Source organism: Pelmatolapia mariae, linkage group LG10_11 (assembly GCF_036321145.2).
Source record: "Pelmatolapia mariae isolate MD_Pm_ZW linkage group LG10_11, Pm_UMD_F_2, whole genome shotgun sequence".
Classification (NCBI taxonomy): Eukaryota; Metazoa; Chordata; class Actinopteri; order Cichliformes; family Cichlidae; genus Pelmatolapia; species Pelmatolapia mariae.
The window spans coordinates 27,298,846-27,325,779 of record NC_086236.1 but is presented as its reverse complement, the minus strand read 5'-3'; the positions used below and the strand labels follow the sequence as shown (position 1 = coordinate 27,325,779).

General features: G+C 39.6%; 2 protein-coding genes, 1 long non-coding RNA gene and 1 other non-coding gene across 5 annotated transcripts; 3 read left to right on the top strand and 1 right to left on the bottom strand.

Annotated features, from left to right (window-relative positions):
• Positions 1-318: 318 nt before the first annotated feature.
• trnan-guu (transfer RNA asparagine (anticodon GUU)) lies at positions 319-392 on the top strand. Its single transcript has one exon. It is a non-coding gene; the product is annotated as a tRNA-Asn (tRNA).
• Positions 393-1,180: 788 nt separating this feature from the next.
• On the top strand, positions 1,181-9,613 carry gusb (glucuronidase, beta). Of its 2 annotated transcripts, none has more exons than XM_063486451.1 (12): positions 1,181-1,685; positions 2,439-2,624; positions 3,079-3,260; positions 3,635-3,777; positions 3,965-4,152; positions 4,281-4,433; positions 4,529-4,707; positions 5,309-5,455; positions 6,479-6,563; positions 7,688-7,780; positions 7,874-8,009; positions 8,182-9,613. In XM_063486451.1, the coding sequence occupies exons 1-12, from the start codon at positions 1,470-1,472 to the stop codon at positions 8,310-8,312; spliced, it is 1,839 nt and encodes a 612-aa protein (XP_063342521.1). In that variant the 5' UTR covers positions 1,181-1,469; the 3' UTR covers positions 8,313-9,613. The 2 variants fall into 2 exon arrangements, with proteins under 2 accessions (XP_063342521.1, XP_063342520.1); XM_063486450.1 differs by having other exon boundaries at positions 7,604-7,780.
• Positions 9,614-15,170: 5,557 nt separating this feature from the next.
• vkorc1l1 (vitamin K epoxide reductase complex, subunit 1-like 1) lies at positions 15,171-24,073 on the bottom strand. The gene is made up of 3 exons (XM_063485610.1): positions 23,807-24,073; positions 21,564-21,673; positions 15,171-19,736 (listed from the first exon to the last, which is right to left on the bottom strand). The coding sequence occupies exons 1-3, from the start codon at positions 23,995-23,997 to the stop codon at positions 19,510-19,512; spliced, it is 528 nt and encodes a 175-aa protein (XP_063341680.1). The 5' UTR covers positions 23,998-24,073; the 3' UTR covers positions 15,171-19,509.
• A 1,658-nt stretch (positions 24,074-25,731) lies between these two features.
• On the top strand, positions 25,732-26,602 carry LOC134635924 (uncharacterized). The gene is made up of 2 exons (XR_010094991.1): positions 25,732-25,918; positions 26,310-26,602. It is a non-coding gene; the product is annotated as an uncharacterized LOC134635924 (long non-coding RNA).
• The last annotated feature ends 332 nt before the right edge of the window (positions 26,603-26,934 follow it).

Below are 26,934 nucleotides of genomic sequence, written 5' to 3'. Positions count from 1 at the left end.
TGTCACAGAGGGTCGCTGATTGAACAGTTATCCAAATAGCATATTTTATAGCTCAGAAAATTTAATGAAAGCGTCGAACTTCCAGTGAATGTTATTTGTTGTACTTGCTGAGTAAATCCAAAAATCATAGATTTATTAGAACTCATTTTACCTTAATTTTTCACATTTTGGTGAAGCTCACTCATATTTGTTTTAATTAAATAAAGTAATTTTCCTCGTTTTGGTTCGGTTAAAAAAGACAAAGACAAATAAACTTGTTTCACCGTTGTCATAGTTCTGTATTTCTATATTTCCTGAAGTGTCGCTCAATTTTCTTGAGTCTCTGTGGCGCAATCGGTTAGCGCGTTCGGCTGTTAACCGAAAGGTTGGTGGTTCGAGCCCACCCAGGGACGTGCTTTTACATAATTTACTTGTACGGCAAAGGTTCTTTATGTTATATTTAAATTCATTTTCACATTCATATTCACAGCTAAGGAAGAAATGTGTTGAACACCATATTTCTCTGTGGTGAAAACAAAATGGCCTTAAAATGGTAATGGTAAATGGCCTGCATTTGTATAGCGCTTTACTTAGTCCCTAAGGACCCCAAAGCGCTTTACACTACATTCAGTCATTCACCCATTCACACACACATTCACACACTGATGATGGCAAGCTACATTGTAGCCACAGCTGCCCTGGGGCGCACTGACAGAGGCGGGGCTGCCGGACACTGGCGCCACCAGGCCCTCTGACCACCACCAGTGATGCATAATTTTGATATTTCGCAGGCGTCCGTTATTCTTCCTGCAACTACAGCCTCCGCTTTGCGGCTGTAGTAGTGGCTGTTCAGTGTCTCTTATTTAGTGTTAGTGTTTAAATCACAATCTCCTTATTTTAAAAAATTCTCTATATGATGATGACAGTGCAGGAAATGTTCCTGAAATTTTTTTTCTGCCTTGTCTCCTTTCTTGTCACTAAATATAATTTCAATTTAAGAAACGACTGCATTTTTAAAACGATATGACTTTGGCTCCCAACAGATTTTAGCATTGGTTTTACAGTTCTAAACACTTTTTTGATTAGAAGTTCTGTTGAGAATTGTTATTTAAATATTTATTTATTTTTGTGGTACTTAATGTTCTTATTTGCTCTTCTTGTGTACAGGGCTCTGTGACTGTTTGTGAAAAGCCCTAAATAAATTTACTTTGTTTGACTGTCAAACAGTTCTCAGTGCCTTTAGCTTTGGTTACTGCTGTTCGTCCTGCTGCATGCAAGTTAAAATTACTTTTTTAGAACTTTCTGTGAGTTTGCGGTGTCCCAGTTTTGTCCAGACTTCACCTGTTTCGAAACATCTGCCCTTTGTAATCTCGGAGCAGAGTCGGAAAATCTCATCACCGATGTAATGTAACGGCTGCTGCCATGTGACCCCAGAACAGGTGATAAAAACTGTGTTCCTCTCTGAGAGGGCAGTAGGAGAGGGCTTCAGGATGTCTGTACCTGGAAGCTTCGCAGTGCTCCGTGTTTTGTGGCTGCTATCAGTGTTTGGCACGGTGCTCCCGCTGGACGGTGGCATGCTCTTTCCCCGGGAGTCCTCCTTCAGAGAGGTGAAGGAGCTGAACGGGCTGTGGGATTTCAGGGCTGACGGGTCCCCCAACAGGAACGAGGGCTTCGAGAAGGCTTGGCACAAACGTCGGCTGGCAAAGGTGAGCGGGAACGGATATGATAGCAGGTCAGATGAAACAAATCAGCCTACGCTGTTTTACTGTTGACAGGGATACAACGGTCGCATACAGTAATGTAATCTCTGTAAACAAGAACTTTTAAACATTTTGCAATTATGTAGAGTTATACCAAAAAAGAAAATCTAAAATAAAAGTTCGAATGCTATGAATTGAATATTTGAGGAAATATCCTTGGTTTTGGTGTTTTCAATTTTTTTTTAAGTTTTGAAACTGAAACTAAACTGAATTAAAAACAAAAATTCAGAAAATTCTCCAAAGCAAAAACAAAATAACTATGTAAACAACACAGCAGTAAGGCATGCATAAACTTATCACTTTGACTCACAGTGGTAACTAAATATTTTTTGGCTTATCAGCCCTTTAAATGCCACACAATAGGATAAATTCCTGTCAGACTGTGCCTCCTTTTGAGGTCTCTAGAGACATTTAGAGCTGAAGATATTCACAATTTTAGAAAAAGAAAAAAATAAAAGGAAACATTTTTAAAATGAGAACAAAGGTTGAAATTTTATATTAATAAGTCTCATCTTGTTAGGGCCAGACTCCCAGGAAGGGAGCTTACCATGACCTCAGAGAATCAAAATGACTTCAATTAGATGAATATGTATATTGTCTACTTTAAAATTAATAATAAATAATATAATATAATAAACATGCCTACCATGGGTATCCCTCTAAAGTCCTGTCTTCTCATTGTTGTTTTGTATTCTTTAGACGGGCCCAGTGATTGAAATGCCAGTTCCTGCCAGCTACAATGACATCACACAGGACCCCACACTGAGAGATTTCATTGGCTGGGTGTGGTATGACCGAGAGGTGGCCGTGCCTGCCCGCTGGATCTCCGATGAGGGAACAAGAGTAGTTCTTAGAGTGGGAAGTGCTCACTATTACTCAATAGTGGTGAGTATCACCTGCATCTTTTATGAGCCATTCCCTCAAAGTTTGAATAAATTCAAATATAAAAAGTTATCATCCGCCACAAAAATAATTTTAAAAATCATGTTGTTTATTTGAAAATATTACAGAAAAACACATAATGTAACGAAACACATGTTTTCTTGAAAAAATATGCTTACTTTACAAAAAATCTGGTACAGCAGCAGATGAATTTCTTGATATAAGATCTCACCAACTTAAGAGTTTGCTTAATATTTTGTGTTTTCAGTGGGTAAAGTCTGGACTGTTTAGAACCTAAACTCATTAAACCTGTGGATTAACGCTGTTGTAATACATGCATTTTGCTAAAATAAGGAAGAAATGTATTGTTTCAAAATACATCCTTGCTTCATTTTAAATGAGATTGCGTATCACTAAATTGCAGCTCATGTAAAAAGGTGATCATTCTCTGTTGCAGTGGGTGAATGGAGAGAAAGTGACAGAGCATGAAGGTGGCCATCTTCCTTTTGAGGCAGAGATTAGTAGTTTAATCCGCAGGGAACCAACGAAGCCATGCAGAATCACCATCGCGGTAAACAACACCCTAACTTTGGAGACTCTTCCTCCAGGCACCATCCAGTACATGAATGACAGCAGCAGGTAGGCTCATTCTTTGGTTCATGTGTTTGTCCAACCTGATATTATGGCAAAGCAAGTAATAGACACGCTGGTCCATTTCACACTTTGCCTCTCCAAAACATGAAATGTACACGCAAACAGAAGTTGCAGTAAGGAACCTGGAATGTACGTCATATTTTTTTTGCTTGCTTTTACATATATTATCTTCCCCTGCTAGTAATGCAACTTCTGCATGTGTGTCCTGCAAAGCGTGAAATGGACACAGTGGACCAGAGCGTCTATTACACATTTTGTGTGATACTGGGTTCTTTTTGACTTCCTTGCTACACTTCAAAACTTTAAGCTGATGCATCAGTGAGAATGTAAATGATGAGAAGACTGTGTTTGGTCTGCAGGTATCCTGATGGGTTTTTTGTGCAAAACATGGACTTTGATTTCTTCAACTATGCTGGGATTCATCGTTCTGTACTGTTGTATACTACTCCTAAGGTGTATGTGGATGACATCTCAGTGGAGACCAACTTCATGGATTACACTGGTAAATTAAATTAATTAATACAGTGATGCACAGTGATTTAAAATCCTTACTATCACAAAAGAATTTGTAAGCAGGTAAACTGATGTGGTAAAACTCAGAGAGATTTGCATCCGCATCATATACATCAGACTTTAAATGTGCAGTTTCTGTCTATTCATTAGATATTGCTGTTTCCTCTGCATTGTAGGTCTTGTCAGATACAAAGTATCTGTTCAAGGTGGCTTCAGCAACACTCTGAACATTACTCTAATGGACAAAGATGGCCACTTTGTGGCCTCCTCCAGTGGGTCATCTGGAGGGCTTAGAGTGGTAGATGTGAAGCTGTGGTGGCCGTACTTGATGCACGAGAATCCAGGTTACCTTTATTCTATGAAGGTAAGGCAACATGCTCACAGGCATGTAGGTGTGTTTCTGCAGTGTGATGTGGTTTGACTGAGCATTGCCACTCGATTTGTGAGGTTGTGTTGTTTCTATTATTCTAACATTTTCTCTTCAACATCTAGGTCCACCTAATTGCAGTCAGTGAGACATCAACATATGAGGATGAGTATACTCTGCCAGTTGGTATCCGCACAATAAACGTTACCAACACCCAGTTCCTCATTAACAACAAGCCATTTTATTTCCATGGGGTCAACAAGCATGAGGACTCTGACGTAAGTACCCCTAGAAGGATGAAACTCCTTTAAATTTTGCAGAAAATAGGCTCCAATGACCGTATGTTTACTTTTCTGGTTTTAATGTGTTGTAGATTCGTGGTAGAGGCTTTGACTGGCCCCTAATTGTAAAGGACTTTAATTTAATGAAGTGGTTAGGAGTCAACTCGTTCCGTACCAGCCACTACCCCTATGCTGAGGAGATCCTGCAGATGTGTGACCGTCATGGGATTGTGGTGATAGATGAGTGCCCGGGTGTGGGCATCAAAGACATGTAAGTGTTACCACACATATCTGTGTGACCTTTGGATATGTTTGAGGGTTCAGTAAGGTCAAAAGTGAAAAATTCTGTTTGCCACAGCATATGAAGACATAGAGAAAACTACACATGCTGTCCAACACCACCCCTGCTGAAACTCTTTATGAACTTATGAACTTCATGCTGCCCAAGTTAGAATTGCCAAAAAATGTTACACACTATTGTGACCAATAGGAATACTGCATGAAATGACATGTGATTGTCATAGGCTATTAGCATTCAGTCTGCATATCAAACTTGACTTCATTCCTAAGTTAATTACAGCTATGTCACACAGTGTATCAGACAACAAGATGGCTGTTTGCCATACACATGTTTAAATTGGAGTGTTTTTTTCGTATTTTTTTAATTGACGTTTGTCCACATGTTTCAGACCTGAATGTGTACAGTACTCATAATATTACATTTTATAATAAAAGACTAACTCACAATAGCTGAACTTTACTGGAAAGCAGAACAGTTGTGAGTTAGGTCTTCACATCTTGCAGTGTGGATGGATCTGAGTCGTTAGTCTTTCAGCTCAGGCTGAGATGTATCTTTTGTGCCTTGCTGATAGTCGCAGTTTTGGAAACGCCTCTCTGTCTCACCACTTGGTTGTCATGGACGAGCTTGTGCGCCGGGACAAGAACCATCCCTCTGTGGTCATGTGGTCGGTCGCCAATGAGCCCGCCTCAGAGATGCCTCCTGCTGAATTTTATTTCAAGTGAGTACAGGTTATTTTTCTTTTGAGGTGTAAAGCTCCAATTATTGCCACCCTTCAAATAGTCATCACTGCACAGATAAGCAACAATTGTTTGAAAATGTAAATTCTGATGTTTATTCTACTTCTCAAATATGTGCTTTATCACACTGAAGGTGTAACAATAATAACTCTTAAAATCCTGATAGAAAAGATCAGTTTGTCTGTAGCATCTGATATCCATCTGATAACTGGTATGAGGGACAAAGCTAGTTAGGCATGAGTAACATAATGTAGTTTTTTAAAAAAGTGGATTTTGTTTTACAAAAAAAAGCAAAAAACAAAAAACCCAAAAGGTGATCATGGAGCCCTAAGAAATTAAGTGAACAGAACTAATTAGAGCTGAACTGATGAATTAATTTTTTTTAAAAAGTAGAGTGCTGATTTTGCATAGTTTAGCAATTAGATGGTGCAACTCTGCAACGTCCCTGTTGTTTGGAACCCCACAAACACAAAAACCAGCTGATCCAAGCAGAGTGTAGTGTAAACAAGTCATGTCTGAGAGAGGAAAAAATGATCAAATAAATAAAAATTGGCTGATATTTTGGAATATCGGCTTTTTAATTTACTAAATATCATGTTGAGCTTAAATATTCTGTATCCTACTGGCCCTAATTGTAATGGCAACAAAATATAACAAACTAACATTTAAAACCAAACTAAACTGAGCATAAAACAACCAACAACTGAGCTAAAAAAAAAAAAAAAAAAAACAAGCAAAGAAGAACTTAGAGACAAACACTAATGTAATTATTAAGAAACAAACATTTATTTTAACCAAACAGAAATAAGGCAACTAAATGTCCAACTAAGGAAGGAAATTTAACATTTAAAGTAAATAATTTCAACCAATTCCCAATAATGTAGCAACACTTGGTATGTCCCAGACGGCATTTCCTGTATTTAGTACAGCTGCATTTCAAGACACATCTTTTGCTGATTTGAGCCCAACATCAAATCACTTCCTTTTTTTCTACCCCCTTACAGGACTTTGATTGAGCACACCAAAGCTCTGGACCAAACCCGACCTGTCACTTACGTCACAATCACTGAAGCTGACATGGACAAAGGGGTGAGTTTCTGCATCCTTCACACTAATGTCAACATCACATATTAAACAAAGTCTGTGCATCCCTTTCTTTTTTCAGTTTCCAGACTTTTTATTTGACACATCGTTGATGATAATAGTGTAACAGAAGTAATTAAGTAAGTAGCACCTCTGTTATAATCATGTTAAAAGATGAAGTTTGTACTAAGTGGAATGAATCACATTGAGTGCTTCAGGTCTGAGCCCTGCTCAAGATAGCAATTTAACTAAGTTAGTTAATTAACACCAGATGAGCAGCTCACAAAACCCATGTTGATTTTTCTTTTTAAGTCCTAATAAGTCATAGTAAGTAAATTTAGTCAACTGAGTATAGAATAATAATCCTTTAATTGTCCCACAAGGGGAAATTTGGGTGTAACAGCAGCAAGAAAGACACATATACAAACAAACAGTACACAAGACACAGAACAGAAACATACACAATTTTTACATATTTACATCAAGGACAAGGACAAGGACATACTCAAGGAGTATGTTTCACCCTCTTTGGAATATTATTGTTTACATCCATTTCCTCAGTTTTGTCTGTATTGATCTTATACGCTGAGTAATGACGAAATTCAGAGATAAAATTCTTTAATGGAGATAATGACGACTGTGGTTCTGTTAGTACAGTAAAACACCATCTACATACAATAAGATTATATGTGCTTCGTCTTGACTCCTATGATGCAGTTGTTATCCTAAACTGTGAGTGGAGTTCTGATACCACGATTCACCTAGGCAATGAAGAAATGAAGAGCAGAGCCTCCAGTTTAATGGCAGTGGACCGAGGAACATTAATGCATGTCAGTGTGGAGCATGGTGTTTATTTTAAAACAGAAGAGGCATGCACTCATTTACCCAACTTGAAACTGGTTGATAAAAAGCATCTTACAGATTTTATTATTTAAAGGGTGATTGCAAGAAAATTGTGTGATAAATGTTTAATAAATAACTGTAAGTCATAACCATGTTGAAGAATACTTCTGAATCCTTTTCTGGGTTATATTTTTTTTCTGTAGGGTCCCTATGTAGATGTAGTGTGTGTAAACAGTTACTTTGCCTGGTATTTTGATCAAGGCCGGTTGGATATCGTTCCCCTTCAGCTCAGCACTCATTTTGAAAACTGGTACAGAAAGTACCAGAGACCCATCATCCAGAGTGAATATGGAGCAGATGCAGTTCCAGGGCTTCACATGGTGAGAATACACTCACTCACTAACTCACTCACTCACTCCACTCACTCACAAGTCAGTTCCGCACCTTTAACAAGTCTTACTGTCACTCTTTAGGATCCACCCATGATGTTCACTGAGGAGTACCAGAATGCTCTCCTGCAGAGCTACCATGATGTGTTCGACCAGAAGAGGAATCAGTATTTCATTGGTGAACTCATCTGGAACTTTGCAGACTTCATGACATCACAAGGTACTGCAGCTTCAAAATAAAGCAACCTGTAGAACCAGAACTGCAGTTAAATACAACAATAGCTGAAGCTCTGGGGAAGCAGCCATTAGGTTAAAAACCAGACCTTTATTTATTCAGCTTATTATATTCTGCACTGTGACAGTGTTCTTGTCAAACTGTGTTGTGTCTGCAGGAATCTATCGTGTGGTGGGGAATAAGAAGGGTATTTTCACCAGGCAAAGGCAGCCCAAGGCAGCAGCGTTCCTCTTGAGGAAGAGGTACTGGAGACTGGCTAATGAGACGGGCAGACTGCTTCCTGACTGACTAAATAACTCTGATCACTATGAAACTCTGATGGTAGCCAGTCTGGGAAATAGTCAGCACTGTGTAAGCAGTATGCTGAACCAATACTGTGATATTGTGTCTGAACAGCATCTGTGTGTGTGTGTGTACATATTGACCTACACTAATAAACTTTATAATAATTTATTCCAGCTGTAGGGAACATTTTATAGGTCTACAATGATTGAAAATAGACTCTTGTGCCTTATCTATTGTGAAGTTCACCTTTTCTAATTAAAACCTCAATTTAAAAAAGTCTGACGCAAATTATAAAATATAATATCATAAAACAGATTTTTTTTTAAACTGCAATAATTTGCAAATCTCATAAGCCTGCATTTTATTCATAATAGAACAAAGAAAACATATTTACTGTTTAAAGTGAAACATACAGAATTTAATGGCAGTAGCACGTCTTGTAAAGAACCAATTGAATGCACCAACAAACAAACTACCTGAACAACCAGTGACTTAGCTCTCTCTCCCCCAAAGATACCAATGAATCTCTCTAAATAAATTATACTGTCAGAAATGAATGCCACTGGAAAGCAGGCTAAAACCCACTAAACCAGTCTGTTTTTAAACAGGACAAGACCTCATTTTGTCATGAGCCAACCCAGAATTCAGATAAAAGGAGAGACCAAAAAGACCACAGAGTTTGTAGGACCAAAATATATTTAATTAAACTGACTGAAAAATTTAGAACAAGTGTAGTGTAGCAGGTGCATATATATAAAAAGAAAATTATAGCATATATGCAAGAAAATTGTTCAACCGAATGGGAAGAAAAGAGAGAGCAAAACTCTTGTACATAGCAGGCTTCAGTTCTTTGTCAGTGTCCTGGGGAAAGACATGGGATGATTATCACCTATTGCCAATAGGAGGTGCCATAAGGGTGACCTGATATTGGCACATAGATGTCTCCAGACATGGACTCTAATCAATCATGTGAAGTGTGGGTGAGATGGGACAAAAGATACTTAAGATTTATTTGAGATTTCATGTCCGGTGGGGAATGATCAAAATTCTGGCACACAGCTACAAACAAGCCCTTTCACAAAAACTCAAAAGCTTCAGAGTTTAACATCACCAAGGCTTAGATTCAACTCACCAAAGATAATGTTGATCCAATCCAGGAGGAGTTAAAGTACAAAGCCTGAAAATTGTGAAAATGCCAGAATTACACCTGACACTTAAAGTGGCTGACTTCCTGTTGGGTTTAAGATATGGTTCCAAGAGATTCTTTTGAAGTTGTCAGGACATTTCACAAGGCTGTTAAATTTCAGACACATACAGTGGCTTGCAAAAGTATTCGGCCCCCTTGAACTTTTCCACATTTTGTGACATTACAGCCACAAACATGAATCAATTTTATTGGAATTCCACGTGAAAGACCAATACAAAGTGGTGTACACGTGAGAAGTGGAACGAAAATCATACATGATTCCAAACATTTTTTACAAATAAATAACTGAAAAGTAGGGTGTGCGTAATTATTCAGCCCCCTGAGTCAATACTTTGTAGAACCACCTTTTGCTGCAATTACAGCTGCCAGTCTTTTAGGGTATGTCTCTACCAGCTTTGCACATCTACAGACTGAAATCCTTGCCCATTCTTCTTTGCAAAACAGCTCCAGCTCAGTCAGATTAGATGGACAGCGTTTGTGAACAGCAGTTTTCAGATCTTGCCACAGATTTTCGATTGGATTTAGATCTGGACTTTGACTGGGCCATTCTAACACATGGATATGTTTTGTTTTAAACCATTCCATTGTTGCCCTGGCTTTATGTTTAGGGTCGTTGACCTGCTGGAAGGTGAACCTCCGCCCCAGTCTCAAGTCTTTTGCAGACTCCAAGAGGTTTTCTTCCAAGATTGCCCTGTATTTGGCTCCATCCATCTTCCCATCAACTCTGACCAGCTTCCCTGTCCCTGCTGAAGAGAAGCACCCCCAGAGCATGATGCTGCCACCACCATATTTGACAGTGGGGATGGTGTGTTCAGAGTGATGTGCAGTGTTAGTTTTCCGCCACACATAGCGTTTTGCATTTTGGCCAAAAAGTTCCATTTTGGTCTCATCTGACCAGAGCACCTTCTTCCACATGTTTGCTGTGTCCCCCACATGGCTTGTGGCAAACTGCAAACGGGACTTCTTATGGTTTTCTGTTAACAATGGCTTTCTTCTTGCCACTCTTCCATAAAGGCCAACTTTGTGCAGTGCACGACTAATAGTTGTCCTATGGACAGATTCCCCCACCTGAGCTGTAGATCTCTGCAGCTCGTCCAGAGTCACCATGGGCCTCTTGGCTGCATTTCTGATCAGCGCTCTCCTTGTTCGGCCTGTGAGTTTAGGTGGACGGCCTTGTCTTGGTAGATTTGCAGTTGTGCCATACTCCTTCCATTTCTGAATGATCGCTTGAACAGTGCTCCGTGGGATGTTCTAAGGCTTGGGAAATCTTTTTGTAGCCTAAGCCTGCTTTAAATTTCTCCATAACTTTATCCCTGACCTGTCTGGTGTGTTCTTTGGACTTCATGGTGTCGTTGTTCCCAATATTCTCTTAGACAACCTCTGAGGTCATCACAGGGCAGTTGTGGAGCTGTTTTGCAAAGAAGAATGGGCAAGAATTTCAGTCTGTAGATGTGCAAAGCTGGTAGAGACATACCCTAAAAGACTGGCAGCTGTAATTGCAGCAAAAGGTGGTTCTACAAAGTATTGACTCAGGGGGCTGAATAATTACGCACACCCTACTTTTCAGTTATTTATTTGTAAAAAATGTTTGGAATCATGTATGATTTTCGTTCCACTTCTCACATGTACACCACTTTGTATTGGTCTTTCACGTGGAATTCCAATAAAATTGATTCATGTTTGTGGCTGTAATGTCACAAAATGTGGAAAAGTTCAAGGGGGCCGAATACTTTTGCAAGCCACTGTAGATGAAATGTTGCAATATAAACACTTGTAACATTTAACTACACATAACACTACATTTTTTAAAAAAAATTTATTTTGTAGGTGGCACTATGGCCCATAAAACATGAAAGCCTTTATCAGTTTGGAGGTGTGTACCAGGTTTCACGATTTCTTAAGTTTTCCAAGCCCCTCAACAGCAACTTGTTTCTTTATGCTGAATTCCCATGTTAGGATTCACTGTTGAATGAGAAATCACACTGTTCATGATAAAGCATCATGAAGGTCTGAAGTTCATTCAGACTGCTTTTGAGGTGGATGTGGTCAGCCTGAGTGTAGCAGTACATTAGAGTATAAAACATGACATTTTGTGTGGCAACACATCACTTTGTGTTGCCACTAGGTGGCGCTCTCACTATTGTTTGCTATTGATGTGTTCAGGTCAGGACTGGACAATCTGTCTGAGTTAAAGCAAGGTTGTGTTTCATTCGAAATATCAAAATTTGCACCAGGGTCACACCCTTTGTCAGAAACTGACTGTTTTCAAAATAAAGCAATACCAACTCATTGAGGCTTTTCTGACCAAATTTTAGATAGCTCAGGTCAACCACCCAGTCCCCCGAAGTGTAAAACATGACAGTTTCTGTTGCCACTAGGTGGCGCTATGATTGTGATTTAATGTTTACATATGGATCTGTTCAGGGATTAATTTTCATATGCATAACTCAGTCTTGTGTTACAAAATGTTAAGAGTTTGAGCATGTTTAGGTGCTCAAAAGGGTGATTTATTTGATGAAATAGTGTGTATGTGTGTGTGTAAATGAAAATAAACAATTGACACTTTTGTAATGAATTTATTAAAAACAATCTGCTCAACATGTAAACAGTATCTGATTTAATTATTTTCATCATATGCAGTGCAGTTCAGGAGTGGACGGTGCCGCCGTCACCATTTTCAAAAAAGACCACAGACACCTAAAAGGTTAAATGACGTATCGATCATGGATGGTGGCGTGTCAGCAATCAGACTGTTCACTATCAGTGACTCAGGCTGTACCCTCATCACGTGGTTGACCTTTGAGTTCCAGCAGGACAAATATTAAACATTTAAAATCGTTACACTAGCTTACCTGTCAGAGTTAATGTCTGGTGCTGCAGACATTTTCCATTAAAATGTACTTTTCATAAAACAGAACTGTTTTGATTGCTTTTCACTTATTTCAGGCCCGTTTTTCCAAACATTTAAGGCTTTTTTTTTTTTTTTCAATTGGTCCAACTATGAGAGATGTTTACTTATCAGGTTAGATACATGTCATTAAACACTAATCTGCATCTGCGATTACACTGCTATTAAATTAATGAAATTCAACTGCCGTGACAGAGACACATTGGAGATACTCTGTGCTCACATACTGTTACTAATGCTGTTATGTTCTGTGCTGGTTTATTTCATCTGCATTAATGATTCACTATTCACTAACCACACGAGAAAAAAAATAGTAGTGGTCAGGCACGTAGTAATTTACAAAGAAATATCTGTGTTTTATAAGCTGTCTCTTTTAGATCATGTACATCCTAGCCTTACATGTTACTGCATCTTGCTACAGTGTATTTTTACTCCTCTAACTCCCTTATTACCATTTGCATATCCTGGAGCTAACGGCAGCGTTTGTCCTAGATGTCGTTCTAGAGGCAGAACTAGTTCATCATCCAGGAGCTGTTGTGTGACCCTTTGTCCACTGAAGGTGGACAAAGGGTCACTTGTGGCTACTGAAGACACAAAGTTTAAAGTTTACTCATAAACTTTCCTCTGTGGTTCTCTACATAAAATCTCAGTATTGGAAATCTTGTTTATCTAAAGTAATCAGTCATTTTCCATAAACCTGCTGTTTTTTCAGTCATGGTGATCATCAAAAGGATATTCTAAATTAAAAATAAATAAAAAGTTGAATGTGTCTCTTGTGTCTAATTCTGAAGGGTAAGTTTAGAATAAGGAATTCCTGACTGTGACATTAGACTCATGTCCACCACCCACCCTCCTTTGCCACTTACAGACATTGAACAACCTCAACCAAATATGAAAACTCTGCTCTAAATCTTCAGTGTCTCCATCCACATTCTGCCTATAAACAGGTTTGGGTAGGATAGGTACTCAAATCTCATAAGTCATCAACAGCAATCAAATACTCCACGGTGAGTGTGGTGAATGACACAAGGAGTCAAACAATCCCAGTCCCTAGAGCACCACCTCTCTCCCACTGTGCTGTGAAGTAATCAGAGTACACTCCAGACTCTGATTTCTCCACTCAGATACCGGAAACTTCACTAACATCTTAGATTCTGAGTTACTACACCTCTCCTCCAGACTCGAGTACCCTGATTTCCAAATGAAATGTAAAAAATTTCACCTGAAAAAAAGACTTTAAAAACAAGTCTTACTTGTTCAATCTTTGTCAAAGTGTTCTGTCATCAACTTTATCTTTAAGCAAGCTAACTGAGCCTGAGGTGTAGCTCTTGGCGGGCTTTGTAGTTACCAAGCGTTGCAGTCTGACCTTGGGGTGAATTTACTGGCATGTCCACTCCTGGGAAGACTGGCGACTGTCTTGGATGTTTTCCACCTGTAAATAATATTTTCCACTGTAGAGTGATTAACTTGAAACGTTTTGGAAATAGCCTTATAACCTTAACCAGACTGATGGGCAGTAACAATTGTTTATCTGAGACCACAGCTGATGTCATTCCCCCTTGGCATTCTGTAAACACACACACAGATGCTCCTGACCAGCATAAGTGCCTAAACTTCTGCTTTTACAGAGATGCTCACACTATCTGATGATCAGTGCTTTGTAATCAAGTGCATGAGCAAAAGTTTCAAATAAAGAAATTTAATTTGAAGAACCTAGTTGCTATTTTGCCTTTTTCTTCCCTTGAAACGAGTAAAGGTGTACTTTATCACATGGTCCTTCTGCATTTTTAAGACCTGATAAAGACCAGGTGATTATTTATTACATCACTGTGTGGAAAACCTTAGAATTAAAAGACAGTGAAATTAGTTTTTTCTATCTTTTTCATTGCCCTGACAACCACGTACACTTCAGTAAAAGTAACTTTTCAAGTTTTATCTACTCAGTTGTACTCGTGATGGCAGACACAACAGCACACAAGTAGAAATGCAAATGCCATGTGGGTGACATGGCCCACATAGCGTGGGTGCTATGGTAAAACAGAACTATAAATCCAGCTTGAGGTGTTTATGTAAACACTGAAACAGGTTTGCTTGCTGCAAACATTCACACTGGATCCTACATTAAAGAGCTCTGGTACTCCGGCTTCCTCCCACAGTCCAAAGACATGCAGTTAGTGGGGTTAGGTTAATTGGTGACTCCAAATTGCGCATAGGTGTGAATGTGAGTGCGAATAGTTGTCTGTCTCTATGTGTTAGCTCTGCAATACACTGGCAACCTGTCCCAGGGTGTACCCTGCCTGTACCCTGGTAGCTGGGATAGGCTCCAGCCCCCCTGCGACCCTGACAAGGAGAGAATGGACAGATGAGTGGAAGACAGAAATGATGGGTGACAAAATCTCTCTCTCTCTTTTTTTTTTTAGATCCAGGAAGATACAGAACGGATATTTTATAAAGAACGTCAGTTATCTTTAAAAGGGAACAAGGTTACCAAAGTTACCACCATCTGCTGAGCTGTGATACAACTTCATACTCTCTCATTTATCTTTCAGATAAAAGCCCCTGAATATTGTTGAAAGACTCAAAAATGCTGTCAGAGTAATAAGATTGCCTTTTAGGTTTTATTAGTCCAAATATTCTAAAGATTTAAGCTAATAAAACCTAAAAGACTTAAAAGCAAGTCTTTTTGTCTTTCTGTATATTAAACACATTATTTCATTCAAATAACTTAAACCAACAGCTTCAGAGGGAATGTTTTAATGGTAGATCATTTCCACATGACAATGACACAATTAAAAATGTTCTCACGTCAACCTTTTTCCACAGTTTTCCCTTAAGGTAAGCTGGATTTAAACAGGTTATTTTTTGCACCTTCCTACCATTCGTGTAACACTTTTCCATGTAAGAAAATACAGCATTTTAAAACATATTTGGCAATACAGAAGCAAACCCAGTAAGATTTCCTCCACAAAGAAATTTAATAAACTTTTTATGCTGACGCGTGGATATCCTAGCCCTCCAACCCCCCAACATTTTTTTTTTTTACTAAAACAACCCAGAATGTTAACAGTCTATACAGCTATGGGGCATAATTAATTCTGAAAAAACATTACAATCTTATCATTGGAACAGAGTGTGTTTTCAGCTAACAAACATCTCCTAACTAAGCAAGATAAAGATAATTACATAGTGGAGTAAGGAAAAAAGGAACGGCCATTTCTGGCAATTTCTGAATAGAGTTTCGTACTGATACCAGGTATCAAATCTTTAGGAATTACCAATTAAGCAAATTACATCCTAAGGAAGGCAAGCACAAGTGCCTGTTGCAGTTCTTCATTTTACAAGGCTGTTTACTGTTGCTCGTCTTTGGCTCAAGGCCTAGTGATCAAACAGAAGGCACTTTCGTTGGCATTGGTGATGCAACTAACATGGCAGTTTTACCTCAGGGCCTAAATGAAGATTCGTGAGAATGTAGCAAAGATTATGCCTTGACCTTGATTTTAGAGTTACATCATCAAGGAAATGGTGATCCTTTTACCTGGCGAAGATTTCCCAAACTTTTGAATAAACATCCATCAAATTTCTTTCTTGTAGTTTTAAAGTAACTTTACACAAATGGTGTAATGGGCTTTCATGACTGGAATCTTAGATATTGTATGCTTGTCAGTTTTATATCAGTACTCACAGGAACCATACTTTTTAACTAGCAATCTGTCAGTTATTTAAATTTGAAAAAAAAAAAAAAAAAAAAAAAAAAAAAAAGACTTCTGTGGATTCACTTGCACAAGACTTATGAGCGTGCAGAAAAAGGATAAAAGAGTGTGGTTGGTAACCTCGTCCAGTGCTGAGATGAAAAACAACCTGGCATAAGCCAGGAAATACTGTAGATAAGGAAGTTCTTACCGAAGATGTACTATGATGAGACACTAACATTTAAAGGACTTGAATGGTATTTGCTTCTTCTTCTTTTCTTTTTTTTTTTGCTACTTTACCACCAATCACATTTACATAACTGGCAACCATTTTTCAAAGCAAACCAATATTTGAATGAGGTCTCCTATTCCAGGCAGCCACTCATCTCCATTCTGTTTTATGCAGCATGGAAATTCAATTTTCACCAGTTTTCATACTGGCATAAGGGAAACCTAAAATGCCATTATTAGCATGACCCAAGTGGCTAGAGGTGATTTGGGTTCTGGGTAATTGATCCATTTTGAATCTTGCTTTAAAAACTTTAAGAGTATCATCAGATACCATCAGAATCAAAGTGAAGTCTATATTAAAGTGGCCCCATATACTCTTCTCTTGGACTCCATTAGAGTAGCTTTGTGTGACTTATAGTTCAAAACAATCCTCATTTATCTTAGCCCCTTAGTTCATCCATATGTTCAGGATCCCTCTGCCCTCATGAACAGAAGGTTTGAACCAAGTGTGTGGATCTTCTGCGCTCATCGTCTGGACCATCAGACCGAGATGGCCACATTAGAGATATCCACTCTCATTCATACCATAAAGAGCCAAGAGTGGGAAAATGACCCGACACCGGCTCTTTAGAGCAGCCTGAAACCTGAGCTTTTGTCTCACAGAGATTACTTGTACATTGACCTCATTATTTAAAACTTTGGCCACGTTTAATACAAGCATCCACCACTGTAACAGTGTTAGCATCACAGGTCCATTTTAAGCTAGTAGGCCCACACTGGACATACCCAAAAACCAAATCTCAACATGACTGTAAAGGATTAAATGATCATCATTTCACAAAGAAACAAATGTCTGCCTGGAATGCAGGAAAAACTATAAGAAATTATAAAGTGTACACTGGAAAACAGAGGAGTAGTAAATGAGTCCCAACATGCAAGAACAGAAATTATTTCACCACAAAAAAACAAAGGGATCACCTGAATTTCCATTTTCATACACAACCAATGACTTTGTGATTTATCACATCACCAGTAGTAAATCACTAAAATGACTTCTATGACAGTTGCTATCAACACTTGAAAACCCTCAGAACGATGGAACAGCTTTGTACGAGACCCTGAATTCTACTACAGAGGAATGGAGAGGATCAGGGATGAAACTATCAACAGGCTGCTTTATGACCACAGATGAATGACATTATTACACTTTTTATGACTCTTACTGATCTTTGACAGTGGGTGCAAGATTGTCCGATGGCCAACATATGCTAAAAGCCAGGAGACGGTGTACCGTGCACGTGACAAACAGGATACTTTTAACAGTGGAGTCTGGATCGAAGGGAGATGATGGTTCTACTCCCTCGTTTCACTACATGCTGCGTTTGCTTTCTCCATGTCTGCTTAGACCTTCCAATGGTGGATTAGAACAAGCAACAGTGATCAGGTTATCTTTTTCTACTGGAACAAAACCCAAATAAGCACCCGTATGGTTAACACGCTGCTTGGTTTTCTTACAGATCTCCCACCAATCACAAAGTAGTACATTTTCCAAGTTGTGTTCACATCCTGCAAATGAACTGTAACTCAGCTTGGCAAGATCACTGTTACTGTTCAAGTGATATCACATGTATACAAAAGCCCAATGAACATTAATGAAGCGGGGACAGAAAAATAAAGAGTTGCTTCTGCCACTAGGCCGCTCCTGCCCTTGAACAATCACAGTGTAGCAGGCTTTGCTACCTTTATGAGCCTATTAGGGAGAGAGAAACACTTTACTGGTATCTTAATTTACAAAATTATGATCATAAAAATAAAGCCTTGGACCTGTGACAATAAAACAATGAGGAAAAAAAATTGATGCAATAATATGACATCACCCACACTCCCACCCATCCCCCTCCCCCCACCAAAAAAAAAAGGAAAGGTAATTTACCGTAACACTCCTTTAGGCACATAATTCTTTATGGGTTTCCACTCGTGTGGTGGTCAGGAATGCTTTATACACAAGAACAACAACAACAACAAAAAAAAAAAGTGAGGGTGCCTTTACTCAAACCTGGCAAAAAGAACCCGCAGTTCCATTTTGAAAGACTTGTGTCTGTGGTTTCAGATGAAACAACCACGTACAACAAAGAAATTCACACACGGCTGAACTGCACACCCGACCAGGACGACGGGACAGAAGACATCCCGAACGCATCTGAAGTCTGACCCACCAAACTGAGACCCTGATCACTTATTTGTAATTTTTTTGAATCCAGATTTTCTGTTGCTTTGTTGGTAGTTTTTCCATTTTTCCTTAAAGGTTTGTGTCGACACTAAATCACAATCTAGTCTGGAATATTGCTCAGCAGCTATGTACAGAATTGCAAAACAAACGTTCTGACTGATCTACACGCACACACACACACACACAATACATCTCACACTGTGCCGTGTTTTATTTTAGTGGTCCTCTTCAAAAAGAAATATACTAAAAAGTGTAAACATAAAAAAATAATAATATAAACTGTTGCCCCCTTCTCATAGAACCTGATCTGCAACTAAACGATAACCTAGTGAGTGTTTCTTCTAATTTTGGAACCCAATATTCGGCTCCGAGTTTTAGTGCAGATGAGCTGTGCAGCAATAGGAGCTTTCCAACCATTTCAAATCAAGCACCCTATAAAAAAAGGTCCTGTGTTTTTCTTCCACTTTCCAATTGTTGTTCAAATGAGAGCTGTCCTCTGCCTCTGGTTGTTTGCGTTGTTGTTGTTGTGTCCTCACCTCCCCCAAATCTGAGCACGCACACATACACATGTACACACACTTACGCACACTTTCACTCACTCACTCACACACACACACACACACACACACAGAGCCAGCCCCTTCCTTAAGTGAGTTTAAAATGTTAAAACAAGGAGAAAGAAATTAAAGGAGAAAAAAAGAAAAGAAAAATCATCTTTCACTTACAAATCCTTCCGTGTTTGCAATCAACAATGAGTTGTCAGGCCCAACATTTAAGTTAAATTTCTTCATTTTTTTTTCTTTTTTGAACACACAGCAGAATAAACATTGTTTGGAAGCAAGGTCTCCTGGTGGCAAGTCAAATGTTCAGAGGTCACATTTCTTTTTTTTCTCTGTTTGTTTGTTTCTCGGATTTTTCTTGCCGTTCTTGGCAGCTCAGTCCTGCTTGGCCTGTAGCTGCTGCTTCCAGGCCTCGTTCAAGTAAACCAATCGCTTGTAGTTGAGAATAAAGAGAATGAAGTTCAGCGCATATGTGGTGATGCAGATGATGCAGAAGTCCTTTAGGACAAAGTAGAGGATGTAACCCAGGTAGAGGGACCCAACCACCGACAAGATGGATGTCGTCATGAGAATGAGGGCGGCCATTGCACTGACAGTCATTCCTAAGGCAAGAAACACAAATTGAGGCTTAAACAGGTAACCATTAAAAAAAATATATATATATACACCTTCACACAATCTCCTGAGAGAGCTCTTGTCACAGAGCTTTCAGCCTCAGGCACTTCTGCATTTATATTGTGAGTCCTCGTGACGACATTCAGCCCGCACACTGAGCCAGCCGGCTGCTCATGTCATTGTGCTGTCACATGATGACACGTCCTTATTTAGTCAGTGTCTGCACTTCTTTTACACCAGGTTTGTACTCATAGGAGTCACTACTAAACACACAGGTATTCTCTTTTGCTACCGTTATTGTTTTAGACATTTATCATCATTATTTAGATCAAACGATGGGATGCAGCTTTGGTTCAACAATCACTTACAACCGGGAACAACATGTTAAAAAAAGCTGTATTCGATTCCACCAGCCTGCGGTGATAAAAACAAGGATTTTTACAGATGTACTGGTAAAGTTACTGCGTTTGTCAAAAGAGTGTAAGGGCTGAATGATGGGAGGAAAGGCAGCAAAGATTTCCTAAGCACGCTCTTTCAAGCAGCTATAATGTGTGTTGCTCCTTGCTGTATCCACAGACACACACAGATGTAGATTGTGTGTACTTTTGGGTGTCCCCATTGCCATCTATTGTAACTACAACACTGACTATGGATGTGAACTTCATGCTTCAAAGACACTAAACCCTCGCTGACTGAGTGAAAACAGATGAACCAGTGAAAGTTAACTGTGATACATCTGCACACATATAGGTGCCTCCATGTGTGAATAGCCTGCATCTGAGGACTGTGATGATCAACACGCAGTAAGAACCTCAGATGGGTGTTAACAGATGTGCTTGATTTAGTAAGTGTTCACTTATAGAGCTAAAATGGATAAAAATTCATCAGAATCTCAAACTTTGCTTGATTACCTCGACACAAATATTACTGTATATTTATTTCGTCCTCGCAACACATAACTAATCTCTAGTTTCTTCATTACAGTTAAGGAATAAAGAGGCTAAAGATCCTCTGCAGGGACATCGCCAAATGTCACAACTATAGCAATAATTCAGTGTTTTGCAACGGCAGTTCTAACCTGCTCACTGACATTGACCAGAGATTATGGCCCTGGTTATGCTGATTTTGGAGCAATGCCTACGTGCAAATATTTTCCAATCCAAGGCCATGCAACCAGTCTTTAATATGGAAATCTTTACCCACTGCAGCAGTTTGGATAAACTGGGATACTATTGTCCTAGTCAAATGAGTGTTAACTGCAGCAGCTAAAAGGACCTCTTGTTCAGTGCCAGGGCCAGGTGGCCGGGCAAGCCTACAGGCCTCCGGCAGGCTAACATGTCGAACCAGCATGACTGAGTCACATACGCTAGAGGGAGGAAAAAAAATGTTCAAGTTAAAACAAGTCACACACAGAGAGAGAAATATTCACAATCACAGTTATCTGTTGGTGTCAAGATTAGAGTGTGACAAACAAAACGATATCAGGCATCAAACCAAACAGAAGAAGGATAAGAAGTTTTCTAAAAACGCATCTCTGCAGTCCTATGGGAGGTCCAAAAACATTTCAATACAGGTCAGCAGGAAATGCTTCCTACAACACAAACTTCGCATTTAACTGCATTATTATCATTTATAAACTCCATGTGATGTCAGTGTCATGTGAGTCAGGTTTAGGCAAAAATAGCTGTGTTACAGGAAAGCAACAAGTTGAGTCAGCACTTGCCTCTAGAGCAAAGGCAAAGAGAGATTTGTCATATATAATCCAAAACGTAATGACAAAGTAACCCACAACTGGGAACAGAGTATAGGCTTACCTAGAAGCAGCTGAAAGGCATAAAAGACAATCCCATAGACACTGTTGGGTTGGTTCAGTGCACTGTCATTTCCAAAAATTGAGCCCAGGAGTCCGAATCCTCGACCCCACCTAAACCACAATAGAATAAAATAGAGTTTATTCATGGAAATCAACATGCACAACATGCAACGAGGCAGACTGAAGTCAAAAGATAATATTACAAAAAAAACCAACAAAAACCAAAAAACCACTTCCTAGTGTTTGCTTCCTAAAATGCTGCAGTGAGGTGTTCATTTTAGTAAAATAACAGCAAATTATTACTCTCAGAAGAGCATTTTACTGTTTAATAAACTGAACCTTTAAAAAAAAAAAAAGGGGGGGGGGAATCTGTTTCATTAACAAAAAACATTTATTGTTGGCCTGAAATCCAATAAACCAATTCCAAAATATATAGAAAGGCAGCATGTCACAAAGACAAATCACTACCTCTTGACTTATGCATTGCCTGACATGAAGCAGTTCAAACAGGAGGAATTCCTTTCTTCCTTGAGTTTCTGATATGCCATCTTTTCTTTGTATATGGAATCACTGTTTATATTTTCTGGATGCCAAAGTATGCAGGATGCAGAATAAATAAATAAATAAATATGTGTGTACATAGAGAGAGAGAGAGAGAGAGAGAGAGAGAGAGAGAGAGAGAGAGAGTTAGTTGATGGGTAAGACCCAGTCCTGAAGAACTTCATTTTTAAAAGCCCCAATCCACATTGATCTATGCACTTGCTTATTTATCATTGTAAAGCATATAATTTGATAGAAGCATGTGTAAATGTCATTTCAATAACTCTGATCCATGTTTGACATCGTCTGACGTAACAATGCAATCCACCATGTCTCACGGTAAGAGTACTAGGAACACACAAAGGTTATGTCCTAGTGTGGACTTGATTTTTGCAATCACATTTCACTTTGTGAAAGCTTATTCTCATTTTGTATAATGTATATTGTGTGTGCACCCTGTATATAATAAATTGTGTTTTCTACATTACTAAATGTCCTTCTTTCCATTCATTTCACTAGAGCACCATTGTGCCTAGTTCTTTAACTGATAAGCAGAGAATAACAGACCCTTCAGCTCACAAAAATACAGGATGACATAAAGATTACACTGCTGGAAACCATAACTGATCAGACCAATGTAAGCAGCTCGATCTCTTCTTTAAAAGAAATGTTACACTTGGGCAGGCTTACATCAGTTGAGACAGACTCTCAAACGGAAAAGTCACCGACTCATTCAACAAATATGCAGTAAGTCCTAGACAGGTTGCATTCCAGGTGTAATCAGGGCCAGCAGTGCCTCTCATTCAAAGAGGTCCAGTAGATGGTGTTAGTGTAGTTTATTAGAACTGAATGGCCACCAAAAGCTGTTAAGCACCTTAACAGTATGCATACAAAAAGTGTATAATAATCATGAAAAAAAATAATCAAAGTAATAATCTGTGGAGATGCACCTTCCTGTCTAGCAAGGATGCGTGATGCTACAGTCCCCTCCACTGACCTCTGGACCAGCTCTGTGTTCCTTTAGGTAACCAGGCTGTAGGGTTTTAGCTCCCTGGACTTATAACTGGTGACGTTAGCACAACAGCTAACGACAGCTGTGTGACAGCCAAAGTAGGAGGTTAGTCATTTAAGTTATCTGACTAAATTCACCAACATTAACCCAGCAAACAAATGTCCCAGTTCTGGTCATCGGAGTAACTGACTTCACGTAGCAGCATCACTCATACATTCACAATAGCCTCGCTGCGCACAAGCTATCGGGAACTTTAATGCTATATAGTTGGTTTTAACATATGTTTTAGCTTTAAGACGTGCAAAAGACAGTCGGTCTGAACAGGATCCCATTAAAACTGACAGCGTTTATGACTCTGCTGTCAGTCGGTTCAGAAGTGAAACTGGCTTAAATGTTAACCAACGGGTTTCGTTAGCTAACGGTTAGCAAAATTAGCTTCTTGGTGCTACAAAGCTAATGTGGCGCTTTAGAACCAACACCTCCAATTGTAAAGTTACTTTTTCTAACTAATGCATGTATAACAGAGAGCTACCAGCCGTGGCTCGTGATTAGTTTTTACGGTTGGGGTTAGCAGTCAAATGTTAGCAGAGTGCATTTGACAGTTTAAACCGCGCAGCCCTTCCCAGATTGTCACAATAGCAGGCAGCTTCATTGAGCGCCACTGTCGGCGCTCTTTGCTGAATTCAAATTACCTTGAGCTGAACACTTTTGAACAGCTGATGGAGCTGCTGACGTCGCACAGAGCCTTATAACTCGCATCCCGCGCCTTTTCCCTCTCGACGTGAAAAGCATATAAAGACAACAGTATGCCCAGCAGGCAAACAAGAAGCCTGGCTATTCTTTCCCACCGAGGGGTGGACACTCTCAGGACGGGCGCCGCCATCACTCTCTGGCCTAGCTGGAGACACGCATACACACGCAGCCAGCTCGCCTGTGAGACTCTACTGCGACGTGGAAAAGCGTCACTACGTGCCACACCGTCAGGGCGGGACGCTGGGCCGAGGAGGAAAACATCCCAGAAAATGCTGAGCGCGGATTTCTGGGAGAGAAGAAGCAGGCAAATAAACGATATTCAGGCCACATGCCGCGTTTTATTTTAACATTAATGCATGTAAGAGTACTGGGGAGACCGGTATTTGTTGTATTTTGTGCAGATTTGTTTTAGAAATACATACAGCGCTGCCCGTAAAACAGGAATCCACATGCTCTACTTAGGCTCCCTTATTTCAAAATGGTGCCCTATTTAGGGTACCTTATTGTATAATAATGTCCCGCTTAAGCTGCCTTTTAATGTCAGCCCGTTAATAAAAATACATACTTTTCTTTTTATCGTAAAATCAAGTTGATTTGAAAGTTTTCATATATAGTCCTCGAACAGTCACGTGAGAGCGGAACATACAAATTGAAACAGAAACAAAAAAAATCATAATACAAGGCAGACACGAGTCGTTCGTACGCAGAGCTCATCTTAAGACAGAGCCATTCCACTTCCTATCAATGAAATTGTCCACTTGTTTCTTCAACCCTGGAGCGCAGCAGAGGGCGCTAGCGAGAGAGTATTTGGTGAAATTGATGTCAGGCGAGCTAAACTGATAAAATAATTGTTTACACATGCTTTTAGACAAAAGCTACAGCGTTCCTCTTTATTTTAGCGAAGGCAGTTTTAACCATAAAACGACATTTATGTACTTATATTTTCCCCCCAGAGAAACAGTTTTGCCCATTAAACATTAATAAGCTAGCGCCTGCTGACTGGTCCGTCGAGGAGTTACGACAGCGCATACTCCTTTTGAGGCATCTGTGTACAAACGATAACTAGATGTTAGAAGCGTGGTTAACAGAAACTTCTATCCGTGTATAAGAAGCAGCTGGTTATGGTGGTTGAAGATGATGCCATCAGGAGACTGGTGCTACAACGCTCTCTGTTGCTGCTGGCTTCATGCCTGAAATCAAAATGGCGGATGCCGTAAAATGGCTCATGGTGCTGCGATGTCGCTAAATTTCACAGAAATGTGTTTAATACAATTGAACTCCGGAAATATCTATATAAAGCATATTTAAATTATCGCAAAGGTGTCTAGCAAAAATGTTTGCGGAATGTAAATGTCGCGGGCTAAACGTTGATCATCCTGAACTAGCTCGCGAGCGCCCCCTTTGAAAACGAAAGTCCAGAAAGGGGGTGTTTCCTCTAAATTTACAAACTCTCTGGTATGTCCGTGTGCTCGCCTCAAAAACAGAAGGAAGTGGAACAGCCGTGATCACATGACTGCATGTATATAAACACGGCGTGACATCATATGTTTACTCGCTGCAAGAAACTGTCTGCGAACAAGTGCCGCTCTCCGTGTCCAAATGGCGACAGATATTGAAAGATTGGTCTCTTTCGAGGAGGCCTACTACGATCAGTACGACTACTACAATCTGCTAGAGTACTCGGGCCACGCTGGCGGAAAAGGAAGATCCAAGAGGGAAATCGAGCTGAACACAAACCGCCATTGCCCTGCAGGGCACGAGAGGAAGATTGCAGAAAAATATCACAATAGCCAAATGAAACGCAGGAGAACCAAGAGCTCGTCATCCTGATGGCTTTTTTTCCCTGCGATGTTTACAGGTAGCTATGGATTGGTGTCGTCTGAACGTTGTGTTTATGTTGAACGGTTGTGATAGAAAAACAATCCTGCCTGGAATTTGTACAGCCCAGCCAACGACGCCATGCCAAAACAGTTCACACCCATAGAGGAGCAACAACACCTGCCTTTGTAACAGCAGTCAGGAGATCGCGATCCGTCCTTGAAAAAGGCGGAGTAAGTGATATTGTGCATTGTGGCCTTCAGAATGGACTGAGCGTCCCCACAGCTCAGGCTAGCATTGGAGTAAAAAAAAAAAAACAGGTTATCATTTGTCAGTAACTGGATCAGTTAATTTCTCTTTAGCGTTATTTTTGGCTGCTTTGAGCTTTCGGGCTGTTTGTCTGTCAAAACAAAAATTAAAGTATGCGGGGCTTTTTGATATGTCATAGAACAAACTGCTCATGTATAAATAAAAAATACCTGTAGCGCCAGCCTGCCTTCTTTATTTAAAAAAACAAAAACGTATATGTCAGCAAACCTAAATTTAAAAGGGAAACATTGAGTTTGTTTTTTGTTTTACTAAACAATGTATTTATGTTTCTTTTTTATATAATTCTCCACACAGATTTCGGATTTCTGATGTTGACCATGGCCAAGTGTCTCTGCCTTCTTGACCCAGTGAGTGGAGTGCTGTGACACCGGGAACGTGCCCATCAGTCACAAGGCAGCCCTCCATTCCATAGGTTTCCCTGTAACAAGACCCCCCCCCCCTTCAAGTTACAGCTGTGCAAGAATAGTTTGTGTTAAGCTATGTAAGTCAGTGGATTGTGTGCTTGAAAGCTAAATGTATAAATATGTATATCCACTGTGGGTGCAGGAGATATGCTGATTTTAAATCAAATAAAAAGTTGATGGTAATTGAACCAGTGTCATGTTTTCATTTGAAATGGGGTTCGATTCCCAGGGCTCTGTTTCTTCTCCTGATCAGTTGAACCAACTCTTCCTGTTCTATAAACAGGAAGAGTGGCTGGGGGCCTGCGGCAGTGCTTATTTGTATCTCAGAACCCCAAAAGGACATGGTATATGGGCATATCATATCCTAGAGGGGGGAGTATAATTTGCAGAGCAAAGACATTTGGCTGGTGCTTCTCTATTTATGGTTTTTCTTAAATGTTTTTTGCTTTATAACATAATAACAATGGATCCATAAAAGCAAATAATAATTTAACACATTAGGGATTAAGGAAAAT